The following is a 21,078-nucleotide window of genomic DNA, read 5'->3' on the forward strand; positions in this document are numbered from 1 at the left end:
GATTCAAATGATGAGCCTTTAACCAAGGGACCGCTTATCAGGATGTAGGTGAGGTTATGGGGATATATGAGGGCTGATGAGGCATCCAGAGGCTGGCAATGATGGAGAGCCATTACCACATCTAAGGCTGAAAAAACAAGGGGAGGAAATAATCTATCGCAAGTTCAGTGATGTCTGAGTTGTGCTGTATTCATGAAGAGATAGAGCTACACTCAGAGACAAGGCATCAAAGCAGGGAGGAAGAAAAAGAAATATGCCTACCCCTCTGCCCTCCTACTATTTTCCCTCCCACAAGTATACCTCCTATTGGCTGAGCCAACTGTACATCAAGCCAGACAGAGAAGTGATGCAGTCACTAAAGGGCAGTTCCTAGGGCTCGGAATCGGGCAGGGCGGGAGGAGAATGGAGGAGACAAAGATGGACAAGCCAGGACAATGCGATCTCAACGGCGCACCGTGAGGTCCACGTCCATCTCTGCTGGTCACCGTTCTGGTTGCTTGCAGAGATGACTTTGCTTCTTTGTGACAATGGATGTCTACATGGGAGCTCCTACTCATCTTTCAGGAAACCGGAAACAACATTTCCTGGAGAGTGTATCAGGGCATTCTAGGCTTATCCCTTCCCTCCTAGACAAAAAGTCAGAGTCTCTTACATATAGAATGGATAGAGAACAAGGTCCTACCGTACAGCACAGGGAACTATATTCAATAGCCTGGAATAACTTATAATAGAAAAGAATGTAAAAAAAATGTATGTATTATGTATAACGGAGTCACTTTGGTGCACAGTAGAAATTAACACAACATTGTAAATCAACTATTCTTCAATTTTAGAAAAAGCTGGAATCTCTTGGCCTCTAGGGCATGACACCTGGCCCATCTGTTACTAGGGTTTCCACCTGATTGATGGTGAGAGATCACTGGGCATCAAATTATAATGTCTATAGCCGCAAGTGAAAGTGGCCTTGAGTAGTGTCTTAAATGGGTGTGCCTCAGTTTCCCCAGCCATTAAGTGAAAAAAAAAAAAGAAAAGGTTCAAAGAGTTGATGTGAAGATGAATTATGAATTAGACAGCCCTTGTCGGGGCAGCGTGCCCTCCCCAATTGCTGCTTTGCCATATGTCACTGTGTTGATCTCAGACAGAAATACTGCTGGACAAAACATTTATATTATGCCAAGGCACAACAAAGCTTCTCATAGACAACCTACAAAGAAGCAAAGTCTCTGAGAAGTTGGAATATGTGAAAAAAAGAAAGAAAAAGAAGGAAAAATGCCTGAAGCAACCTAACCTTTCTCTAAAACAACAAACAACGGGCGCAGACAGAGCTCGCACCTCCTGGGGTGCAAATTTCTAGAGGCATGACCTTTGGAAATTCAGTAATTCCTGCGATGCCTGGAGTCTGTTTTTCAGGACATCTTCAGCGGGAGCTGTATGGTGGCCAGTCCCCTGGGCCCCTGGTTTCCCACAGTAAAACGTCCCGCTGCAGCTCCTGTGTCAGAGTGTGACTCCACACGAACTTGTTAATCCATTCAGCAGAGTCTGTTTACTAAGGGGACACTTGCTGAACCAGTCGGGCTTCAGATGCCAGGACAAGCGTGTGTATTGTGGTTCAGCCATGTTGTTCCTCCCTGTTGTTTTGAGCAATTAGGAGGTATTGTTTTGTTTTGTTTTGTTTTTTTGATCCTGAACATTTCACAATGTTCCACTTTCCCAGTGTCCCTTGAATGGGGACTCCTGAATGCAACGTGGAGGGAGAATGAGGTTTCCAAAGCTGCTGCTGTAAGAAGGCCCATTCTTCCAACATGAAAATGACCCTTTGACCTGCTGTCAGGGAGCGGGGTTGGTGACTCATGGTTTCTGCCTTAAGGGTAATAGATTTGCACTGGAACATTGACATCCTTCCAAAGTACCTATGACCCTCACTGAAAGACTTCTGTAAGACAATTAGCGAAGGCCAAGTATACCATGGGGTAACATGGGATCTGAAGCTGGGCTTCATAAACACTCTTCGTGGTGGTATAAACATTTTATTTTGAAATGTTTGCACTGTTTCTGCTCAGAATGGCAACTTCCAGATTTCCATTTTCTTATCAACAGCATCCGTATTCTCTACGTAGAGCTCATCGCTACGATTTGTGAATTTTTCTTTGTAATTTTAAAAGTTTCTTGTCCCCATAACTGTCCTTTATTCATATTTAAAAGAATCTTCCAGAAGCTAGTAAAATAATAAACCTATGCTGAGTTTTCCAGGCACAATATTTAAAGGCACTCGGTTTCCTCGTTTTGTGTGTTGCTATATCAAATGCTTGTAAGTTCTTGTAGGTTTACTTAAATCCATTAGGCTGGACAAAGAAGCCATCACATTATCCTGTGTTTGAGCTCTACTTTTCTGGAATAGCAGACAGCCACTAATGAGACCTCAGCTAGGTGCCTCACCCCCCACTATTTCAGTCCCTCTAAGTTCTTTTTCTGTGAAATACCGGGGATAAACCAAGTGGTCCGAAAGTACCTTCTGGCCACAAAGTTCTGTGATTCTAATTCGAAGCTCTATTTTTCCTCTTTATTAAAAATAACAAAGTATGAGATTAAGTGATGGAAGTGAGAGAGCATGTAATAGCTGATTGCCATGGCGTTATCATTTGCTGTTTTGTATGAAATGACTTGTAATCCAATAAAGAAGGAATAGCCAGTCCTTCAATAACCAAGAAGACACCGCTGAAGCTCAAGGTAAATTGGTCTTTCTGTCAATGAGATATCTGACTATATAAAATTTGGCAAAACTACTGACTACAAAGATAGCAGTCATGGAGGAAAGAATATAGGGAAACCCACAGAAAACTTTCTGCTTGGTTTCTGCTCCCATTTTATTTGCTCATCACCAACAATCATGAACTGGAAAGTGTTATCATTCTGTTCTGTGTTATTCTTGTGGTATTAGGCCCTACGATGCTATAGTCTAAGCAGGGGGTTCCTTGACCTGGGAGCTGGGTAAACAACCTTACCGAGAGGCCCTGGGTGGGCACCCCATGGTGGGAGAAGAAGACGGCAAGAAGAACAGACTCAAGGAAGACAGACATTGTAGAGACACTGGATCAGAGATGACTGTAGCCAGAGAAGGGCTCTGAGAGAAACCACAAGGCAAGTCTTACAAGGAGACAGCAGTATGATTTGAGGCAGGTCAGAGGGTGACTGGGTTAGGCAGCAAAGAAGTACATTAAGAGACCAGACAAATCAGCTGGAAAAATGCATGAAAATGGTGGTGGGGGGCAGTTGCTTAGGGGAGTTTTTTCATCCATTGCAGATTGAAAAAAAGAGTGAGGCCCAGGGAAGCTAAACGGGTAGAGATGTTACGAATCCTAGCAATGAGGCTTGGGAGACAGGGTCTTAAGATTCAGCTGGGGTTCAAGTTTGGAATAAATAAGCAAAGACTGAGTGACTCAGTCATTATAGGAAGGTAAGAGAAACAGAGGCCACAGAGGGCAGAGATCAGGAACTTACTAAATCTAAATATGACTTGTACTCCCAGTCAGTGTTGAGTTGGAGAACTGTGGGGAAGAAGTTTAAGGGAAAGACCCCAAGCATGAGAATTTGGATGGAAGGCCTGCAAAATGCCCAGAGACGCTACCTTTGCCGGCGTCTCTGTCAGGTCACGTGCCTGTCCATCCACAACCTTTGAAAACACGGTGAGTCCAAATTGTGACAAAACTTGCTGATGCCAGCTGGGCCCTGGCCTCTTCAGAACATACGCACACATGATAACAAAAGCCTCCCCTTTCTGTGTGTGATGGCTGGTCATCGTCACCGGATACTGATTTACAACATGTGAGGTTCAGGCCAGGAGAGACGCCAGACCCATATCTCTGCCTTGGGACAGGCGCTCATTATTTAAAATGTCAGACTTGAAGCACTTTGGGGGTTAAGAGAGTCCCTGTTTTAACTCTTGAGGCAGATAGCTCAGGCCTTAAGAAAGAGAGAGAGGTGGTGTTCTTGTTCTAAAGGGTCTGAGATCAGAAGAGGGTTGGGTCCTCTGTTCAGAGTAACCAGCCTCTCCACCCAGCTGAACAACCTGTACCAACAGCACTTGGTGAATACCTACTTGCCCTCTACGAAGTGAAGTGAAGAGAAAGTCCGACTCTTTGCGACCTCATGGACTACACAATCCATGGAATTCTCCAGGCCAGAACACTGGAGTGGGTAGCCTTCCCCTTCTCCAGCGGATCTTCCCAACCCAGGGACTGAAGCCAGGTCTCCCGCATTGCAGGTGGATTCTTTACTAGCTGAGCCACAAGGGAAGCCCAAAAATACTGGAATGGGTAGCCTAACCCTTCTCCAGCAGATCTTCCCGACCCAGGAATTGAACCAGGGTCTCCTGCATTGCAGGCGGATTCTTTACCAACTGAGGTCTCAGGGAAGCCTTCCCTCTATGATAGTTCATTTTATGTGTCCATAAGACTGGGTGGGCTGGTGTTATTAATATCTCTAGGTGTGTTTGTGAGGGTGTTTCCAGAAGAAATGAGCATTTGAACCCATAGACTGAGTAGAGAAGATTGTCCTCACCAGCGAAGGTAGGCATAGTCCAATCCACAGAGGGCCTAAATAGAACAAAATGGCAGAGGAAAGGCAAATTCACTCTCTCTGCTTGAACTGAAGCATCCCTCTTCTCCCGACCCTGGACACTGCAGCTCCTGGTTCTCGGCCTTTTGAACTCAGACGTGGACTTATACCATTGCTTTCCCCAGTTCTCGGGCTGTTTGAATTATACTATTGGCTTTCCTGTTCTCTGACAGTTGGTCGTGGGACTTCTCGGCCTCCATAACCTCATGAGTCAATCCTGTAATAAATAAATAAGTAAATGAATGAATGAATGAAAGAGTGCGTGCTCAGTTGCTTTAGTTGTGTCCCACTCTGTGTAACCCTGTGGATTGCTGCCTTCCAGGCTCCTCTGTCCATGGGATTCTCCAGGCAAGAATACTGGAGTGCGTTGCCATGCCCTCCTCCAGGGGATCTTCCTGACCTAGGGATCAAACCTGGGTCTCATGTGTCTCCTGCATAGCAGGCAAATTCTTTTAACTGTTTTTTTCTCTGGAGAATTCTAAGACATCCTCTCTGCATTTCATAAGAAATCTCATAAGAGAAGCCAGTCTTGGGACACACAGAACCAACTTTCATTTCCTGAAGATAAGAGGGCTTCATTTTTTTGAGAAGTGTAACATATTTACGATTGGGTTTGGAGACAAGTAAAACACACATAGAATTTCTTTTGTCCCTTAATTGTATCTCAACTCATTTCTAGGGCAGTGGTTCTCAAACTTTTTGGAATTAGGGTACCAAAATTATTGAGGATACCAAAGAATGGTATGGGTTATGTGGGTTATGACTTGATATTTACTACATAACAACTGTGGAATTTCTAAAATAATTATTTATTAATTCCTAAATAATGACAACAATAAGTGTAATTCAAGTTAACACATTGAGGATACGAAAGAATAGTATGGGTTATGTGGGTTATGACTTGATATTTACTACATAACAACTGTGGAATTTCTAAAACAATTATTTATTAATTCCTAAATAATGACAACAATAAGTGTAATTCAAGTTAACACATTCTTATGAAAAATATACTTTTCAAAACAAAAAAAATTAGTGAAAAGACTGGCATTAGTTTCCATTTCTGCAAATCTCTACAATGTCTGACTTACTAGAAGACAAGCTGGATTCTCCTATCTGCTTTTGCATTCAATCTGTTGTGAGATGTTGCTTTGGTTAAAGACACACAAGAAGAAAATCAAGCCTCACACAGATATGTAGTTAGAAGAAGGGAGGAAGATTTTAATAGCTTTTTCAGATGATTGTAGATATTTTTCTTTGATGTAACACTAAAACTTGATGAGTGGTAGTTTCTTAAAAGTTACTGACTGTGGAATTTGAAACCATGTCAATGACCTTTTTACACTGTTATGTTAAAATCCTTTGGTTTATCTTGTACTTTAAATAGATCTTTACTACAATATGATTTTGTAACATCATGTATTGGTCATTTGGAAGATACTGAGTTCTTCAGTTCTTCCAAAAGGTTGACACAATATCAAAAAGTCACATTCATTAATATCACTATGAATCTCATCAGAAGAGTCTATATCAGGAAGCTGTTGAAAGTCACAGTGATAGAACAGTTGTCTAAAATTCTACTTTTCACTCCTAACTATAAATGTTATCATTGCCAAAAATATCATGAATTGTTTTCTTTGAAGTTACAGGCTCACTTCAGTCATTTTGGGAGAAAATACTCAAGTCTGAATAATCACAGTCTGTCAGTCATTCTTTCAAGTAAAAATAATATTCCATGGAAAAAGCAGCTGTATCAAACCATCTCAAGAGTGATTTTCCTTGAGATAACGATGTACTTCAGTGTGCAGCACAAGTACTTTATATGTACCTAACACTTTGTCACAAAGAATATATTTAAAAGTCTTGCACTCAAGGGTTGAGATTTAATAAAATTAATAACTTTTACTATTCCATCAAGGACATTCTTAAATGAACCTCTTCTTTTTCCTCTTAAGTGACGAAGAGAATGACTACTAATACAACACATTTTTGTGCCATTGTCTTGATTTGAGCTGCTAAGTTGCCAGCATTTTATTACCATTGCTTTTAAGCATCAGTCAACACAGATAAAAGGGCGAATAATATTCTGAAAAGAGTTTTGACCTCAAGGACTTCTCTAGACCACACATTATTCTAGGGAGGGTGCTCCCCTGTCTACTACCCTCAGGAATATTTGGGGAAGGATAGAATTACTCGTAGGAGAGTGAGTGTTTATGAAACATAGTCTTAGAATGTACAGTTCGGAGAAAATCTATCTTAATCTTACATTTGAGAGGTGATAGAGATGGAGGTGGAGAGAATACTCTAATTATTAAGATAAAATATGCTTTCAAAAGCTTGGGCCACAAGGGTGAATCAAATAGAATATTACAACTTGATGACCATAGTCGACAGTAATTCAAGTTCATGGGAAAAGGCATCCAAAAGGTACATATTTCCCGAATTATTTATCCATTTGATTTCAAAATCCATTATAGTAACCTCCAGCTATTTATCTTCCTAATATTTTTAGGTTAGTCAAATGTTAAAATTAGTTTGTGTTCCCTAAACATCTAGGCTTCGAGGGGGAGATGTAGGGCCCTTGAAGGGTGCTTTGTAGCAGAGATTCCAAGCTGAGATTAAAACATAAATTGTTCTATCCTTTTATTTTCTGTTGCTGTGTGCTACTTCAAATGACTTTTGGAAAGAGGTAGAGGTATGAACAAATTCAATTAAAATGTTTTGGCTGTTGATAGAACACCTATATAATTAAATGTTGATAGCATTTGCCTGTATGCCTTTAAAAGGTTGCAGGAAATGTACTCTACTTTGAGGAAAGGCCTAAAGTGTGTTTTCTTTTATAGGGTACTAAGCATTGTAAAGAGCTGGCAATGCAAAAAGAGGTGATGGTGTGTCTGTGCAGAGTGATAGTCCCCTATAGCCCAGCTACAGGCTTGGAGTGAGCAGTGGTGAAGGGCTGTGACCATTCTGCTGATCTTGTGTTAGGTTTAGAGATGCTATATGTTCAAGGCAATGAGTCTATGTAAAAATTTATCTAATTTACCATTCATATACTAATATCATGACCAACGCTACCGATGGTAGTCAAAAATCATGGCCTAAGTTGAATTTGATCTGAGTTGGAAGACAGTTCTTCAAGTTGGAACTTCAGGAGACTTAACTACCAGTTTTTTGCCGTTTAGTCACTTAGTCGTGTCCGATTCTTCACGACCCCATGGACTGTAGCCTGCCAGGCTCCTCTGTCCATGGGATTTCCCAGGCAAGAATCCTGCCGTGGGATGCCATTTCCTTCTCCAGGGGATCTTCCTGACCCAAGGATTGAACCCGAGTCTTCTGCACTGGCAGGCAGATTCTTTACCACTGATCCAACAGAGAAGCCCATCAGTTTACTTAAGCCGATATTGAAGGAAGAGTTGGTTTAAGCACTGATGCTCCATTTCAAACCTGATTGCTCTCTGTTTGGTTTTAGATTGAATTCAAGCAGGTGTTTCAAAACCTGCTTCAGATAGCATTACTTGTCACTGGGAAGCTAGATCTTCTGGGGGAGTTGGCAATGAGAGTTTCATCCTGAGATTTCGCTATCAATGAAAAACATCTTTTGGGAGATAAAACACTTTTTAAGCTTTTCTAAGAAAAGGGTGCAATATGAAAGCTTATTGTTATATTTGAAGGGGTGTTTACCGAATTAACCCCCATCACTATCTTGAACATCACTCCAGTTGTGAGAATTCAGTCAGAACCTCAAAGAGGCATTATCTAGCCATATAAGCGTATGGAGTGTCATTTTAATGTTCTGTATCTTTGCTGTGCCTCCACCTTCTTTGATGAAAAAATCTATTTTAAAATTTGTAAGAAAATATTTAACATAATGAGATGATGAGTCAGAGGTTTTAAAAAGCTAAAAAGGGAAGATGTAGTTAAATAATGCACCTTTTTTATTTTTTCGCTACATCTGACTCATGACATATAATGTATTCTGCTAAGTTCAAAGTTTTCTCTTACAAAGAGAGTTTTATGAAACAACTCTTCTTCAGACCGTTTTTTACTTCAATTATAGTAGCAGATTTTGGAGTTTAAATCATTAACAACCTCTGAGTGAACTTTTATCCAAATGACTGCAAGTCACAAAGAGAACAGTCCTCTTTCACCAAATACCTTTTGTGCTGGAGTGAGACCCATCCTTTTCTATTTTTTCCCCTTTATCTCTTTTAAGAAAGATGTGTGATTTGTAAAGTAATGAAAGTATGTCTCAGTTAATGAAAACTGCTATATTGAGCTCATAATGCAAACTGGAATTGCTTTAGGGTAAGTGTCACACACCTCCATTATAGCAGGGAAAAAAGTAAATTTCAGAAGTCAAGATTGTTGTGTGCACTGTAGGAGTATCATGTGGCAGTTAAATCAACCATCAGGGGTGACCTAATCTTATTTATCCCCCCTTTGTCAAGGAGCTGTAATTTTCATTTAGGCATTTTCCAGTTTTAACTCCACTGGACAGTTCAAAACGGGGCGCTTAGTCCATCCACCTAGTTACTGATTTCACCATATGTTACCTTTTTATTCTCGTTATTTTTATTGGAACGTTTTTGGAGAGTGCGTGGAAGACTGTCACCTCCAAAGACTTCAGGTGATAAGATGAGAGAGTAGTTCTTTGAGTGACAAAAGCCTGAAGAATTTTTATACAGAACAAAATGTAGCTTAATCAACAAAAAGAAAGTTAAGAGAAAAACCTTTTTCCTCTTGAAAAATCAAGAAGAATAATGAACTAATCTTCGTTTCAAGAGTGGGAAAAACTTTTTCTCCCCCTAGATTTGGCGAATAACGGGATAAATTCGAAGAAGTCCATCCCACCCCCGCACGCGCGCCCCCCATTCTTTCCAGACAGAGCGGTTGCAAATCCCAGGCTGAGTCCGTCCTGGGAGCCTTAGGGCACCTTCCTCTTTGCTCTGTGTGTGTGTGTGTGTGTGTGTCTAGCTCTCGCTCTTTCCTTCAGTCTGTGCCTCTGTGTGTGTGTGTGTGAGTGTGTGTGTGACAGAGGGAGAGAGAGCGCGAGAGGAGAGAGCGAGAAAGAGAGAGAGAGAGAGCAAGAGAGCGAGCTGTGAGCTGTGCTGCCGCCGCCGCTGCCCTTTGATCCCGACATTAGTGTTAGGGGCTCGGAGACACAGAGCGCGGCCATAGACACCGCCGCACCGGCACTCATTTATTTATACCTCCCATCACACACGCGAGCATAGGACACACACACACACTCACACCTATTAGATCTGTTTCCATTGAAGAATATTACGCTCGGGGACAAGCCAGGTGCACGACCAAAAAATTAAAAAAAAAAAAAAAAAGCGGGGGGAAAAAAAGGAAAGAAAAGAAGAAAACCCCTCTTCTGGCTCCAGGAAACAAGCTTCAACCCATTGCACACACCGGAGAGAAGGGGTTTCCCCCTGCCCGCCCGCCCGCCCCCCAACTACCTCCCCGCTCCTGCCAGTGTCTGCCTCTCTGCCCCCACGGGGGTTTATTTGATCTCACATTAACCAAGGAGGAGAATGTGAGAAAAGGGGGAAAATGCCCAGGAGGAAGCAGGAGCAGCCCAAGCGCCTTCCCTCACGTAAGTCATCCCTTCTCCACCTCCTCTCGTGCCATTTTCTCGCCCTCCCTCTCCTCTTTCCTCTCCGCAGCCTCCTCCGTTGTTTTCTGCATTAGTTTAGGGTTACAGAGGTGAAACTGACAAAGACACAGCCCGGGTTACTCCTCGTTTAGGTCTATGCTGAGGCAGCCATGTTGGTGATGATCAGCCCCGTGCCCTTTCTATTCTCTCTCTCTTTTTCTTTCTTTCTCTCACCCCCCCTCTTTTTTTCCTTGAGATCGGGCTTTTTTCCCCTTTCCCTCCCCCTCCCCCTCCTCACTCCGGGTGGCTGGGGGGAGGGGGCAAGAGAAGGGAGGAGGGGAGTAGTGTGGATGCCGGGTGTTTTTTTTTTTTAAATCGGGGGGTGGAGGGGAGGTGGGAGAGGTTGGAATCTTTAAAAAAAAAAAAAATTCCTTGCGGATCCCCGATGCCCGAGGGTGCGGGGGTCGGGGCGCACGGAGGGTTGGGGGGCCGTGACATGGCGTTTGGGGGTGTCGGAGCGAGGGCGCGCGGCCGCCTGCCGGGGACGGGATCCAGGGAGAGGTCCGTCTCCGGCTAAAGGTTGCGCCGGGGTTGGTCGGCCCCGGAGCCGCCGGCGGCAGCGGCGGCGGCGGCAGCGGCAGGAGCAGGAGGAGGCGGAGGTGGAGGAGGCGGCGGCGGAGGAGGGGAGTCGGGGGCGGGCGAGGCGGGAGCGGCGAGGAGGGTGTGGGGGCACCGCACACAAACACACGGGTACACACGCGCCGCCGGGCGGCTGCTCCCGCGGCGCCGGGGCGAGGGGGCGCGCCGGGGCGCTGGGCGGCCGGGCGGGGGGCGAGGCCGGGCAGCGGCGGGCGGATGTGGGGTGCGGGAGCTGCGCCGAGGCGGAGGCAGGAGGCAGGGCGGCTCGCGGCGCGCGAGGTCCCTGCAGAGCCGAGGGGAGGGAGGAGCAGGGCTCCTGGCCGCAATAAAATGCGGGGTCAGTCGGAGCAGACGGAGCCGGGCGAGACTCGGGCTCTCAGACCCCCCTCCCCGGCGAGCCTGAGCAGAGTCCAGGACTAAAGTGCATCGTAGCCCTCCCCGGCTGCAGCCACACACACCAACTGGAGACACACACCCGCCGGCACGGCCCGGTCCCCTTCCCCTCCTCCACCCGCGCCCCCGGTCCCTCTCCGCCCTCCCTCCGGCTTTTCTTTGCGAGTCTCTTAACTTTTCCCCCACTCCCTCTCCAGCTCAATCCCCCCACCCCCCCATCTTTCTCCGCTTTGAGTGTTCCGAGATGCTGCTAAAGCTAAAAGTGAAGGAGAAAGAAGCAACTAAAAATATCCCCCGGGGCCGCCCGGCTCCTTGAATGCAGGGAGGAGGGGGCAGGGGAGAAGGCGTGGGGCGGGGTGACGGGGAGGAGGGGACGCCGGAGGCGCCGGAGGGAGGGGTCGGGGGAGACGGAGGGTCAATTTCTCTTCTCTCTCCCCCACCACCCCCCCCCCGTACTGCTCCCCTCTCTCGGCGGTTTGGCGCTGCTCTGAGCCCAATCCTGCAAAACCCGGGCTGGGGGCGGGAGCGGAGCCGGAGCGCCCGCCCGCCAGGGTGTCAGGCCGACGTGGTCGGTCACCTGAAGTTCACGGAGGGTGGGGGAAGGGTTAAGGTTATGGTGTCTCGGGCTCGGGTTGTGTGAGCGTGTGCGTTTCCGCTGCAGACAGGCAGCGCGATCGATCTCCCCCTCGCGAAATCTCCGCGGAGGTGCCGGCCCGGGGGGACGGGCAGGGGGCGCGGGTGACTCGGGCTGGGCGCCCCCCGGCGCCTCCGTGTCACCCGGGCCGCGGCCGAAGTGGCGAGCAAGGGCACTTGCAGGCAGCCCGCTCGGCAAACATTCCTCTTTCTTTCCCCTTCCCGGTACGCACGAGTCGACGCACAGAGCTTGGGTTGTGCTTTTTTTCCCCTTCCTTTAAAAAAAAAAAAAAAAAAAATGCCCCTGTGCAGTCCTTTCTTCGCCTGCCCGCTAGAGGTTCTGAGGATAATATCACATATGTAATATATATGCACATAAAATCGTTCGCAGGCGGCTGCGTGTGTAGGGAAATTTTGTGCGAGGGAAGCAGGCGGCGGAGTCTGGGAGGGCGAGTTGGGAGGCTCCGCGCCGCGATTCACAGAAAACTCGCAGCAGTTGGTGGAAGTGTGTGCGTGCACATGGCCGGCCCGCCGCGCTTCCCAGCTCTTTTCGGGGGCGCGTGGGGGCAGGGACAGGAGGCAGGAATCCTGGGGAGGGGGGCGGCGGTCGGGAGAGGCTTGCCCTGCTCGGACAAAACGGGCTTCAGTGTTCTCTGCGAACTTGCCCTTAGATGGCAACTTTGGGCGCTGATGAGCTGGTGTGCGAAAACCAGGGCGGTGAGGTTATTTGGTCATTTTCCTTTCTTCTCTCCTTAAAAAAAAAAAAATCTTGGCGGGGTGAGAGGGAGGGTAGGAGCGGAGAAGGGATTTATCTGTTCAGTTGTGACGGAGATGGAACGCCTTCCCTCCCGTTGTGGGTAATGCAGTCGGGCAGCTGCAGCCTGCCCTGCTGGTGACCTTGACCCTGACCTCGTGCGACTACCCTCTCCGTCTGAGAGGAAATTCAGGCTCCATTTTAGCTCGTGTGTTGGGTGGGCCTCTCCAGGGCGCCGGGGCCTGGTGATTGAGTTAGATTTTGCCAGTGGGCTCTCCCACCCACCCTGTTCTCTAATTGAATACTGTTATACACTCAGTTTAAAGGAAAAAAAAAAAAAAAAATCAACTCCTTCTCCCAGTCACATAAAGCCACTTTTACTGAAGTAAAAAGCAATTACCTTTTGGAAACACCGTAAAAGTGCCTCCAGTTTTTAAAGAGAAGCCTAATTTGCGATGCTTTTTTTCCACTTACCTTTGCTTTGAATGGATTTTTGTGGATGTGTGCAGCCTGTTTTAAGCATGGTTTACACATGTTTTGTAAGCAGCTTGCATTTGAGCTGAGAGCAGTTTCTGGGCAAATGGTGTATTTTGCAATTCAGACAGTAACGCCAGACTGCCTTAAGTGCTGAGTGAGTCTTGAAGGAACTTGCAGTGAGGTGGACTTTGGTAAAAATTAGTGTTCATTTGTGTTTAGTGTAGAATACAATTGTAGTCCTAAATTCCAGTGTGAATGCTAAGTTCTTTATTTGTTTATTTGTGTGTATGTGGGGGAGGAGGGGTGTCAGGATTTTTCTTTCCCTGGAGAACCGTTTTGAATCTAAGTTAAAATAAGTGAGTTGGGGATGGATTGCCCTAATAGAAGTCATCCTGAGTTTTTAAGAAGTTATGTAGAGGCAGACTTCACATTTCTTCATAGAAGAAAGGAGTGATATGAGTAGTTTCAGGGTGAGAAGGGTCAGAGGGGGATGAGATGGGAAGGAACTGCTTTTGAAACCAAAGAGCCTTCTGAATAAATACAGGTGCTTAAGAGCTACTATTGATAGAATGTCTTTAAAATTTAGAGAACCTATAAACACATTTAAGAAACTCACATTAGAATTACCAGAAAAAGAAACTTGTGATAACTGCATCTCTAGAAAATTTAGATTGGTTTCTACTTCCTCTTAGGTACCCCCCCACACCATGCTACTATTCCCCTTCCCCATGAATCATCGCTATGAATAAACTCTTTCTATGTGTTATTAAATATGATAGTAGCCAACCACAGCGTGAATCTACAAAGCCCAGAGTCCTCCCACTGTATAGCACAGACACCAGGGAACTTGGAAGTTCCAACCTCGAGTAGATTAGTCCTGGAAATCCAGACTAGCAGTTGGTATTATCTGATACCAAGTCTGGGGTGAGCCTCAGCCTCTGGCACGGAGTCCCAGCAATTCCCCAGGCTGGGCTTCGGCCTGCTAAGGTTTCCTAGCTGCTTCTGTTCAACTAGACACCCATGGGACCGTTCAGAACCGAATTAGCTTTGGGGATGGGTGAGCCTTTAACCTGACACTACTAACCTAAGCGTTAGATTTCTGATTTAAAATTCTGCACAGTCCCTTCCTCCTGGGCCTCCGAAGCAAGTGTATGTGGGGGTTCGTTTTTTTTTCTGTTAGATGGGCCTCATGCATGGGCAGAAAACAAATGGTCTGTCCTATAGAATGGAATGGTGATCTTACTGGTTGTGAGTAAAAAAGGCGAGTTGCACTAGGTTTCAGAGGTGACCCCAAACCTCTCAAAATTATTATTCAAAATAAAGCCTTTCTTTCTTGGCCTAGAGCAGTGATAATCGTTTGGGGATTTAAATATGACTCTGCTGCGATTGATGGCTCTTTTACAAAAGTCCTTTCCATTAACAGGGTCCAATACCATGTTCCAAAAAATGTCCTAGAGGTCCTTGGAGTTATACCATGTGCTTATCTTTAGCAGAATCCCCAGACTGCAGAGTTTAAAAATGTTTGTCAGCTTAAGAAAGCAGAAGAGAGGGAAACTGACACAGGGACTGTTGGCCAGGCCTGAGGCTCAGCCCTTTGTGAACATTATTCCATTTGGGGTCACGAACTGGAGAGGGAGAGGGGTGTGTTGGTTGCATCTGTAAATCCTTTGACCATTGGTACCATCAGCACTTTTAAGATTTCCTCATTAGCTTCAACTTACCCCTAAACGTGCACGAGTTTAGACCCCGTTCTGTTTATTGCTGGAAAGCTGCCCAATGCCTATTCCCAAGGGGGAGCACAAAGGAAAAGTTCATAAAACAGTTGTTTTGTTATTCCAGTATTTTCACTGTTTACTCAGTTCTGGGTCAAGACGAGAACAGGTTATTGTGTTTGTCATGAACAAAACTTTATAAAAATTCTTTCTTGCTTTCTCGTAAAATTGGGAAGCAAAATGACTGAAAAGCAACAGGATCCCTTATTGTTTCATTTTTACGTGTCTTTATACATCTGTTGAAAGATAGAAGGTTGAATCTTTCCCTTACTTACTAAATTTTTTTCAGTAACCAGACAATACCTCCTGACTAGACAAGGGCCATGGGGAAATTTTCTGAATCTGAAAGAGTAAAGTATTTCACTGTGGATGATTCTGAGACACCACAAAGCAGGCTTGCTTGATTCTGGGCAAAAATGCCCATCTGTTCTTATATGTATTCCTCATCTGGTAAGTAGGTCCACTGAGCTTTGCTGTTAAAGTGAGGAAGATAGCTCAAAATCGCATTCCTTCTAATGCTTCAAAATAGTTTCTAATAAAAAAATTGATTTTTAATTTGTCTATGTGTTGCCATCTCGTGCTGGGGATGACACAGCTGGTGTGAATTGACAAGTCTCCTGCACCAAGTGTTAATAAATCACGTTGGGGAAGTATAAATTGGACAGCTTTTGGCCAGTGTTAAAGCTTGCTGTGCATTTGAGGTTTTAGAGTCTTTGAATGGCCTGTTAGGAGAGTTCCTAGGGAGGTGTGGAAAATCTTCATCTCGCGAGGCTTATAAAATTAGATGGACAAAGGCCATAGAGACAGCCAAGGGATCGTGTTGTGTTGGTGGAGTAACCATGCAGGCTTCTCCTGGTGTTAAAAGTTGACTTTAATTAATTAATGTCAAGATATCCTTGTAGAAAAGACCGGATTCGAAAAGGGGGTGGGGGCTGGTGACCCCGGCTGGTGGGTAAACCCATTTATTTAGTAATCCCAGTAGTTGAGATTGTGTGTGAATGATTTTGTTTCCCCAAAGAGAAAAACTCAGCCAGTAGCCCTAACCCTGGTCGTTTCATCCAAAGTGGTGTCTTTGGACTTAAAAGATGACAAGACACAGAGGAAATGATGGTAGAGCCCCAATTGTCACAGTGTAAAAAGCTCTCTTGGTTTCTGCGACTGGTCAGTAGCGCCCTTTGTAAAAGCTGAGGGCAGCTTAGTCCCGGGAGGAGGTTAAGACACCTTTTTGCCGCCCCCTTTCCAAGTTGCCTCGTCTCTCCTCCACTCTTCCTTTTTGAATATCCGCTGGAGTCTTAGGAGAGGAGGACGGGAAACAAACACAAGAGGCTGGAAGCTTATCTCTCTATTCTGAGTGAGGTATTAGTAATTTTCTATAATTTAATCAGGCTGATCGCAGAACAAGATAATGAGAGTGTGACCTACAAAACAGGACTTTGTGGGGGCAAGAAAGGCTTTCCAGCAGAAGGTTTTTACAAGACCATGAGCTTTGTGGTAAAGGAGTGGATTTTGCATTTCCTCTTATCCAAAAAAAATCCAGACCAGGCCTAGTGATGGTAAGACATGTGCTTTTGTTTTTGCTTTTCTTCCTCAGATTTCGTTCCCATTTTGGCCTAGTAAAGGCCCTCTAGAATCACATTTTAGAGATGCTGATTGTCAGTGAAGTTGCTGTGTCCTGTTTCTTTTTTTTTTACTTCGTCTTGCTGGCATGTGGGATCTTCGTTCAATCAGGGATCGAACCCGCACCCCCTGCAGTGGAAGGCAGAGTCTTAACCACTGGACCACCAAGGAAGTCCCACTGTGCCCTGTTTCTGATGGGCTCTTTTCTATTTCCTGCTTTCTAGGTGTAGCTCAGTAATGCATGCCATCTAGGGCCACGTGGACAAAATACTTTATGGTTCATGCTAGCTGAAATGTCTTTTGTCGTATTTTATAGGAAACTAATGTGCCAAGCACAGACCTTAGAAATAGCCAAGAGACTTGATGGACTGAAGTTTCTAGCCGCTTTCCCCCTTCTGTTTAGGAGCAAGTTTTGTATTTTTATGCTCCATCTGTAAATTACCCTTTTATGATATTGAGAATAGTATATGTGACTAGGTGCTGAAGCAGGGCCTCTCAGGTGACTTTATCCTCCCCCAAGGACCCACCTTGGGATAGAACCACTGTAGTTACAAGGTAGTTTCATAAATTAAAATCAGACTTTGGCTTGATACTGATCTTTAGCGTCATGGGTACATACTGCTGTTTACTTTGTAAAAGTCAGTCTCACTGCGTGTACACACACACACACACACACACACACACACACACAGAGGCTGCACTGTAGCTAATTTTATAAAATGTACAGTGATACACGCCCACGGTCTGAAATCAGCATGAGGCCTTTAGCCACCCTGTTTTTCACAGACTCACCCAGGGTTATATTAAATGCAGCAGATTCTGTGTGCCTAAAAAGGATATTGTTTCCAGTCGGCCATTCCCTTCTTATTAAAAAACAAACCTCCACCACTGAAACTCTCCCTCTCGAGTTCTGAAATGACTTAAGACTTAGGTGCTCTTTGCTTCTGTTTTTAAGAAAGTCCAAATTCAGCCAATTTCGGTCTCCCTGCAAGGAAGGAGGCTTCTCCGAGGCTGGGGCCTGTAAAAGCAGACTCCAGAATAATCCCTGTGTCTATCTCTTTCTCTTCCTTGTAATTTCTCCATGGGTCAGAAAAGTGGTTAGACCCCTGAGAAGTGAGGTGTGAGGGGGAAAGAACGAGGGGTGAGAGGGATCTATATCTCCCGATGGATTGTTTTGAGTGTTCTGGAGAGGTTGGCTTTCCAAGCGGACTGGAGAAGGCCAGGGAAGGTGATCTTTTCCATGATTGATCAGCAGCAGCCTGCTTATCTGTGCTTTTGAAACAAGCTACTGTACTTGAGGAGGCTGATAGATTTTTCTAAAGTTACACAGGGCCAGCGTCTTGGGTTGTCTGCTGGTGTATTTTTAAAAGCTTGTGTTGTTGTTTTGTAACCAGGGGGAGAAAATACCGTTTGATTTGGCCCTCTTTTCACTAGGTCCCCTGTAGACAGTGGGCTTCCCTGGTGGCTCAGCAGTGAAGAATCTGCCTGTGATGCAGGAGATGTGGGTTTGATTCTTGGGTTGGGAAGATCCCCTGGAGGAGGGCATGGCAACCCACTCCAGTATTCTTGCCTGGAGAACCCCAGGTACAGAGAAGCCTGGCGGGCTACAGTCCATGGGGTTGCAAAAGAGTCAGACGCAACTTAGCAACTAAACCACCACCACCAGTGTATAATGTGCATCCTAAGGGAAAAAAAACAAACAAACAGGAGCTGGATGTGCTTTTTAAGGTCACAGAGTAGTGGTCCAGCGCAGCAGCTTGTTGAGCTTCAACCTCCGCTGCCCACTAGCTGTGTGACCTTGGGCAAATTACTTAACTTCCCTGTTCCCTGGCTTCCTCGTCTTTTAGTAGTGACAACAGTTCCTGTATCACAGGGATATTGTATGAATAATTGAATACATACAGAAGTATCAGTATTATGTGCACACACGAAACCATACCTTATTAGTGGCTGCTTTGTGGAAAGAGCTCAAGAAGGATTAGCTATTATTAAGTATATGAAATAAGTTTTCATTTGCATAGCCTGTGATTAGACTATAGATATTTCTGACTCAGAATTTTTTGGTGATGTCTGTATTTATTATTCTTTTAAAAAAATTCTCCATGTATCTCGTACAGTAATAATATGATATGATAAAATTCTTTTATAAGGCTGTATAATAGGGCTTGACCAGTGTTTGTTTCACAGGCCAACAATATTACTTTAAGCTTTTACTAGGGGAACAAGTTCTTCTGTGTGCGTGATTTGACCTGAATTATATCTCAATTGTATAATAATCATATGAATTATGACTGAGCTTTTCTATAAAGTGAGGATAGTAAATCCGTGTTCCCAGACTTAGGCTGAGATTCAAATGAGAAAATAGGTGTTTAATAAAAGTTTATTTATCCATTGACTTACCAGTCAGTCCACCAATTAAAATTACCCAGGGGAAATTTCTGTTGGGTTTTCCATGTGTCACACAGCTAGTCGTTCACATTTTGCACAAAACAAAGGAAAGACAAGGTCTGGTGTTTCTAATTGCTGAGAACCAAGCCAAGAGAACACATTAAATGAATTTTATTTATTTAAACTTTTTTTTAGTTTTCTTTTGGAGCATAGTTGATGAACAATGTTGTGTGAGTTTCAGGTGTACAGCAAACTGATTCAGTTAAACATATACATCTGTCTATTTTTCAGAAGTTTTAGAAGATTGGGGTTTGTGTGTGTGTTGTGTGTGTGTTTATGTATGTGTTACAGCTGACATTAGAGGTCACAAGCTAGTGGTCTCCTGGTATGTTTTGCCTCGTACAGTATGTTTAAAACTCAAGACACCATTTGGAAATAGGCGGCTTCACATACAAATCCAGGCTTTCAACTTCTTCGGAAACTTGGACGAGTCAGTGGCGCGGGCCACCTCCCCACGTGGCCGCAATCTGCTGCGTTCGGTGGCGGATGTCTCCCTTCTGTGGCATGTGCTTGCAAGTCTGCGGCAGTTCCCACCCTGGGGCTTCTGTGTCCCTGCCTGCATGTACACCTGCCTGCCCCTGCCGAAGTGTCTTATGCAGGCATTTGGATTAGAAATTGTTCTATATTCCCCAGTATTGTGTGATCGTTTATGTCCTCACTGAGGCTGCTGCTGCTAAGTCGCTTCAGTCCTGTCCGACTCTGTGCAACCCCATAGACGGCAGCCCACCAGGCTCCCCCGTCCCTGGGATTCTCCAGGCAAGAACACTGGAGTGGGTTGCCATTTCCTTCTCCAATGCAGGAAAGTGAAAAGTGAAAGTGAATTTGCTCAGTTGTGTCCGACTCTTCGAGACCCCATGGACTGTAGCCTACCAGGCTCCTCCGCCCATGGGATTTTCCAGGCAAGAGTACTGGAGTGGGTTGCCATTGCCTTCTCCGCTCACTAAGGCTAGGATACTGTAAACCTCATCTGATGGCAATATCAGGAAGCTGCCTAGGGTGGGGATTAAGACCCTGGTACCGGTTTCCCAGTTCTCATCCCACCCACCCCGCTGCTGTTGCTGCTATGTCACTTCAGTCATGTCCGACTCTTCGCGACCTCATGGACTGTAGCCTACCAGGCTCCCCGTCCGTGGGATTTTCCAGGCAAGAATACTGGAGTGGGCGGCCATGCCCTTCTCCAACCCTCCCCCAACCCCTCGGTAAAATAGCTAGCTAGTAGGAACCTGCTGTGTAATGCAGGGAGCCCAACTTGGTGCTCTGTGATGACCTAGATGGATGGGATGGGGGTGGGGTGGGAGGGGTGTCCCAGAGGGAGGGGATCTATGTATACATATGGCTGATTCACTTTGCTGTACAGCAGAAACTAACACAACATTGTAAAGCAACGATAAAAGAAAAAAAGATTCTAGCCCCAGATGCCTGAGTTCCATCTCAGCTGCACCACATTTTAGCTGTGGCCTTGGCAAGTTACTGCAGTTTGCCTGTTTCCTCATCTGTAAATTGGGAAAGCGTTGTAGGTTTTATGGGAACTAGGTGAGTTCATACATGTAGATATTTAGATTCATGTCTGGCATATAGTATGTGTACAATAAATGCTGGCTACATTAAGACACTCAAGGTGTTAATTTCTTTCTTGTTTTGTGAATTTCTTTCAATTAAGGATCTCGGTAAGATTGCTTTAACTGTGTTGTATAATCAGTTAAAGACAAGTATTGCTGCCTGTCTGTTTCTGATCATCATTAGCCGACCTAGTGGTTCTCCATTCTGGCAGTCAATTGTAATTCCCTGGGAGATTTAGAAAATGCAAACACCCCCAGAGGTTTAAATTTAATTGGTTCAGAGTGGGGTCTGGGCATGGACATCCTTAAAAAGCTCCCCTGGTGATGTAAATGGATAGTCAGAGTTGAGGACTCCAGAGCTAACAAGAACTCTCACTCTGGGCTGATGGCCATTTTAGCCAAAAATAAAGACATGTGATTTTGAGTCTGGGCAGCTTATTGATGAGAATCTGTTAGACTCCTAAAGCCTTTAAAAATAGTTCATGGATCTGAGTAATCACCTCCAACTCCTCCAGATTGGAAACCAGAGGTTCAGGGAAGGACCCGTACTAAGCAGAAGGCACAGATTTC

General features: G+C 45.1%; 1 protein-coding gene across 6 annotated transcripts in view; it reads left to right on the forward strand.

The window, feature by feature from the left end:
* The first annotated feature begins 9,749 nt into the window (after nucleotides 1-9,749).
* Nucleotides 9,750-21,078, forward strand: part of ZNF827 (zinc finger protein 827) — a 193,467-nt gene continuing 182,138 nt past the window's right edge. For all 6 annotated transcript variants that reach the window (XM_015475366.3, XM_059876244.1, XM_059876239.1 and 3 more), the window contains exon 1: nucleotides 9,750-10,216. In XM_015475366.3, the coding sequence (XP_015330852.2) occupies nucleotides 10,174-10,216 (43 nt within the window). In that variant the 5' untranslated portion in view covers nucleotides 9,750-10,173. The remainder of the gene's footprint in view (nucleotides 10,217-21,078) is intronic.

Source organism: Bos taurus, chromosome 17 (genome assembly GCF_002263795.3).
Source record: "Bos taurus isolate L1 Dominette 01449 registration number 42190680 breed Hereford chromosome 17, ARS-UCD2.0, whole genome shotgun sequence".
Taxonomy (NCBI): Eukaryota; Metazoa; Chordata; class Mammalia; order Artiodactyla; family Bovidae; genus Bos; species Bos taurus.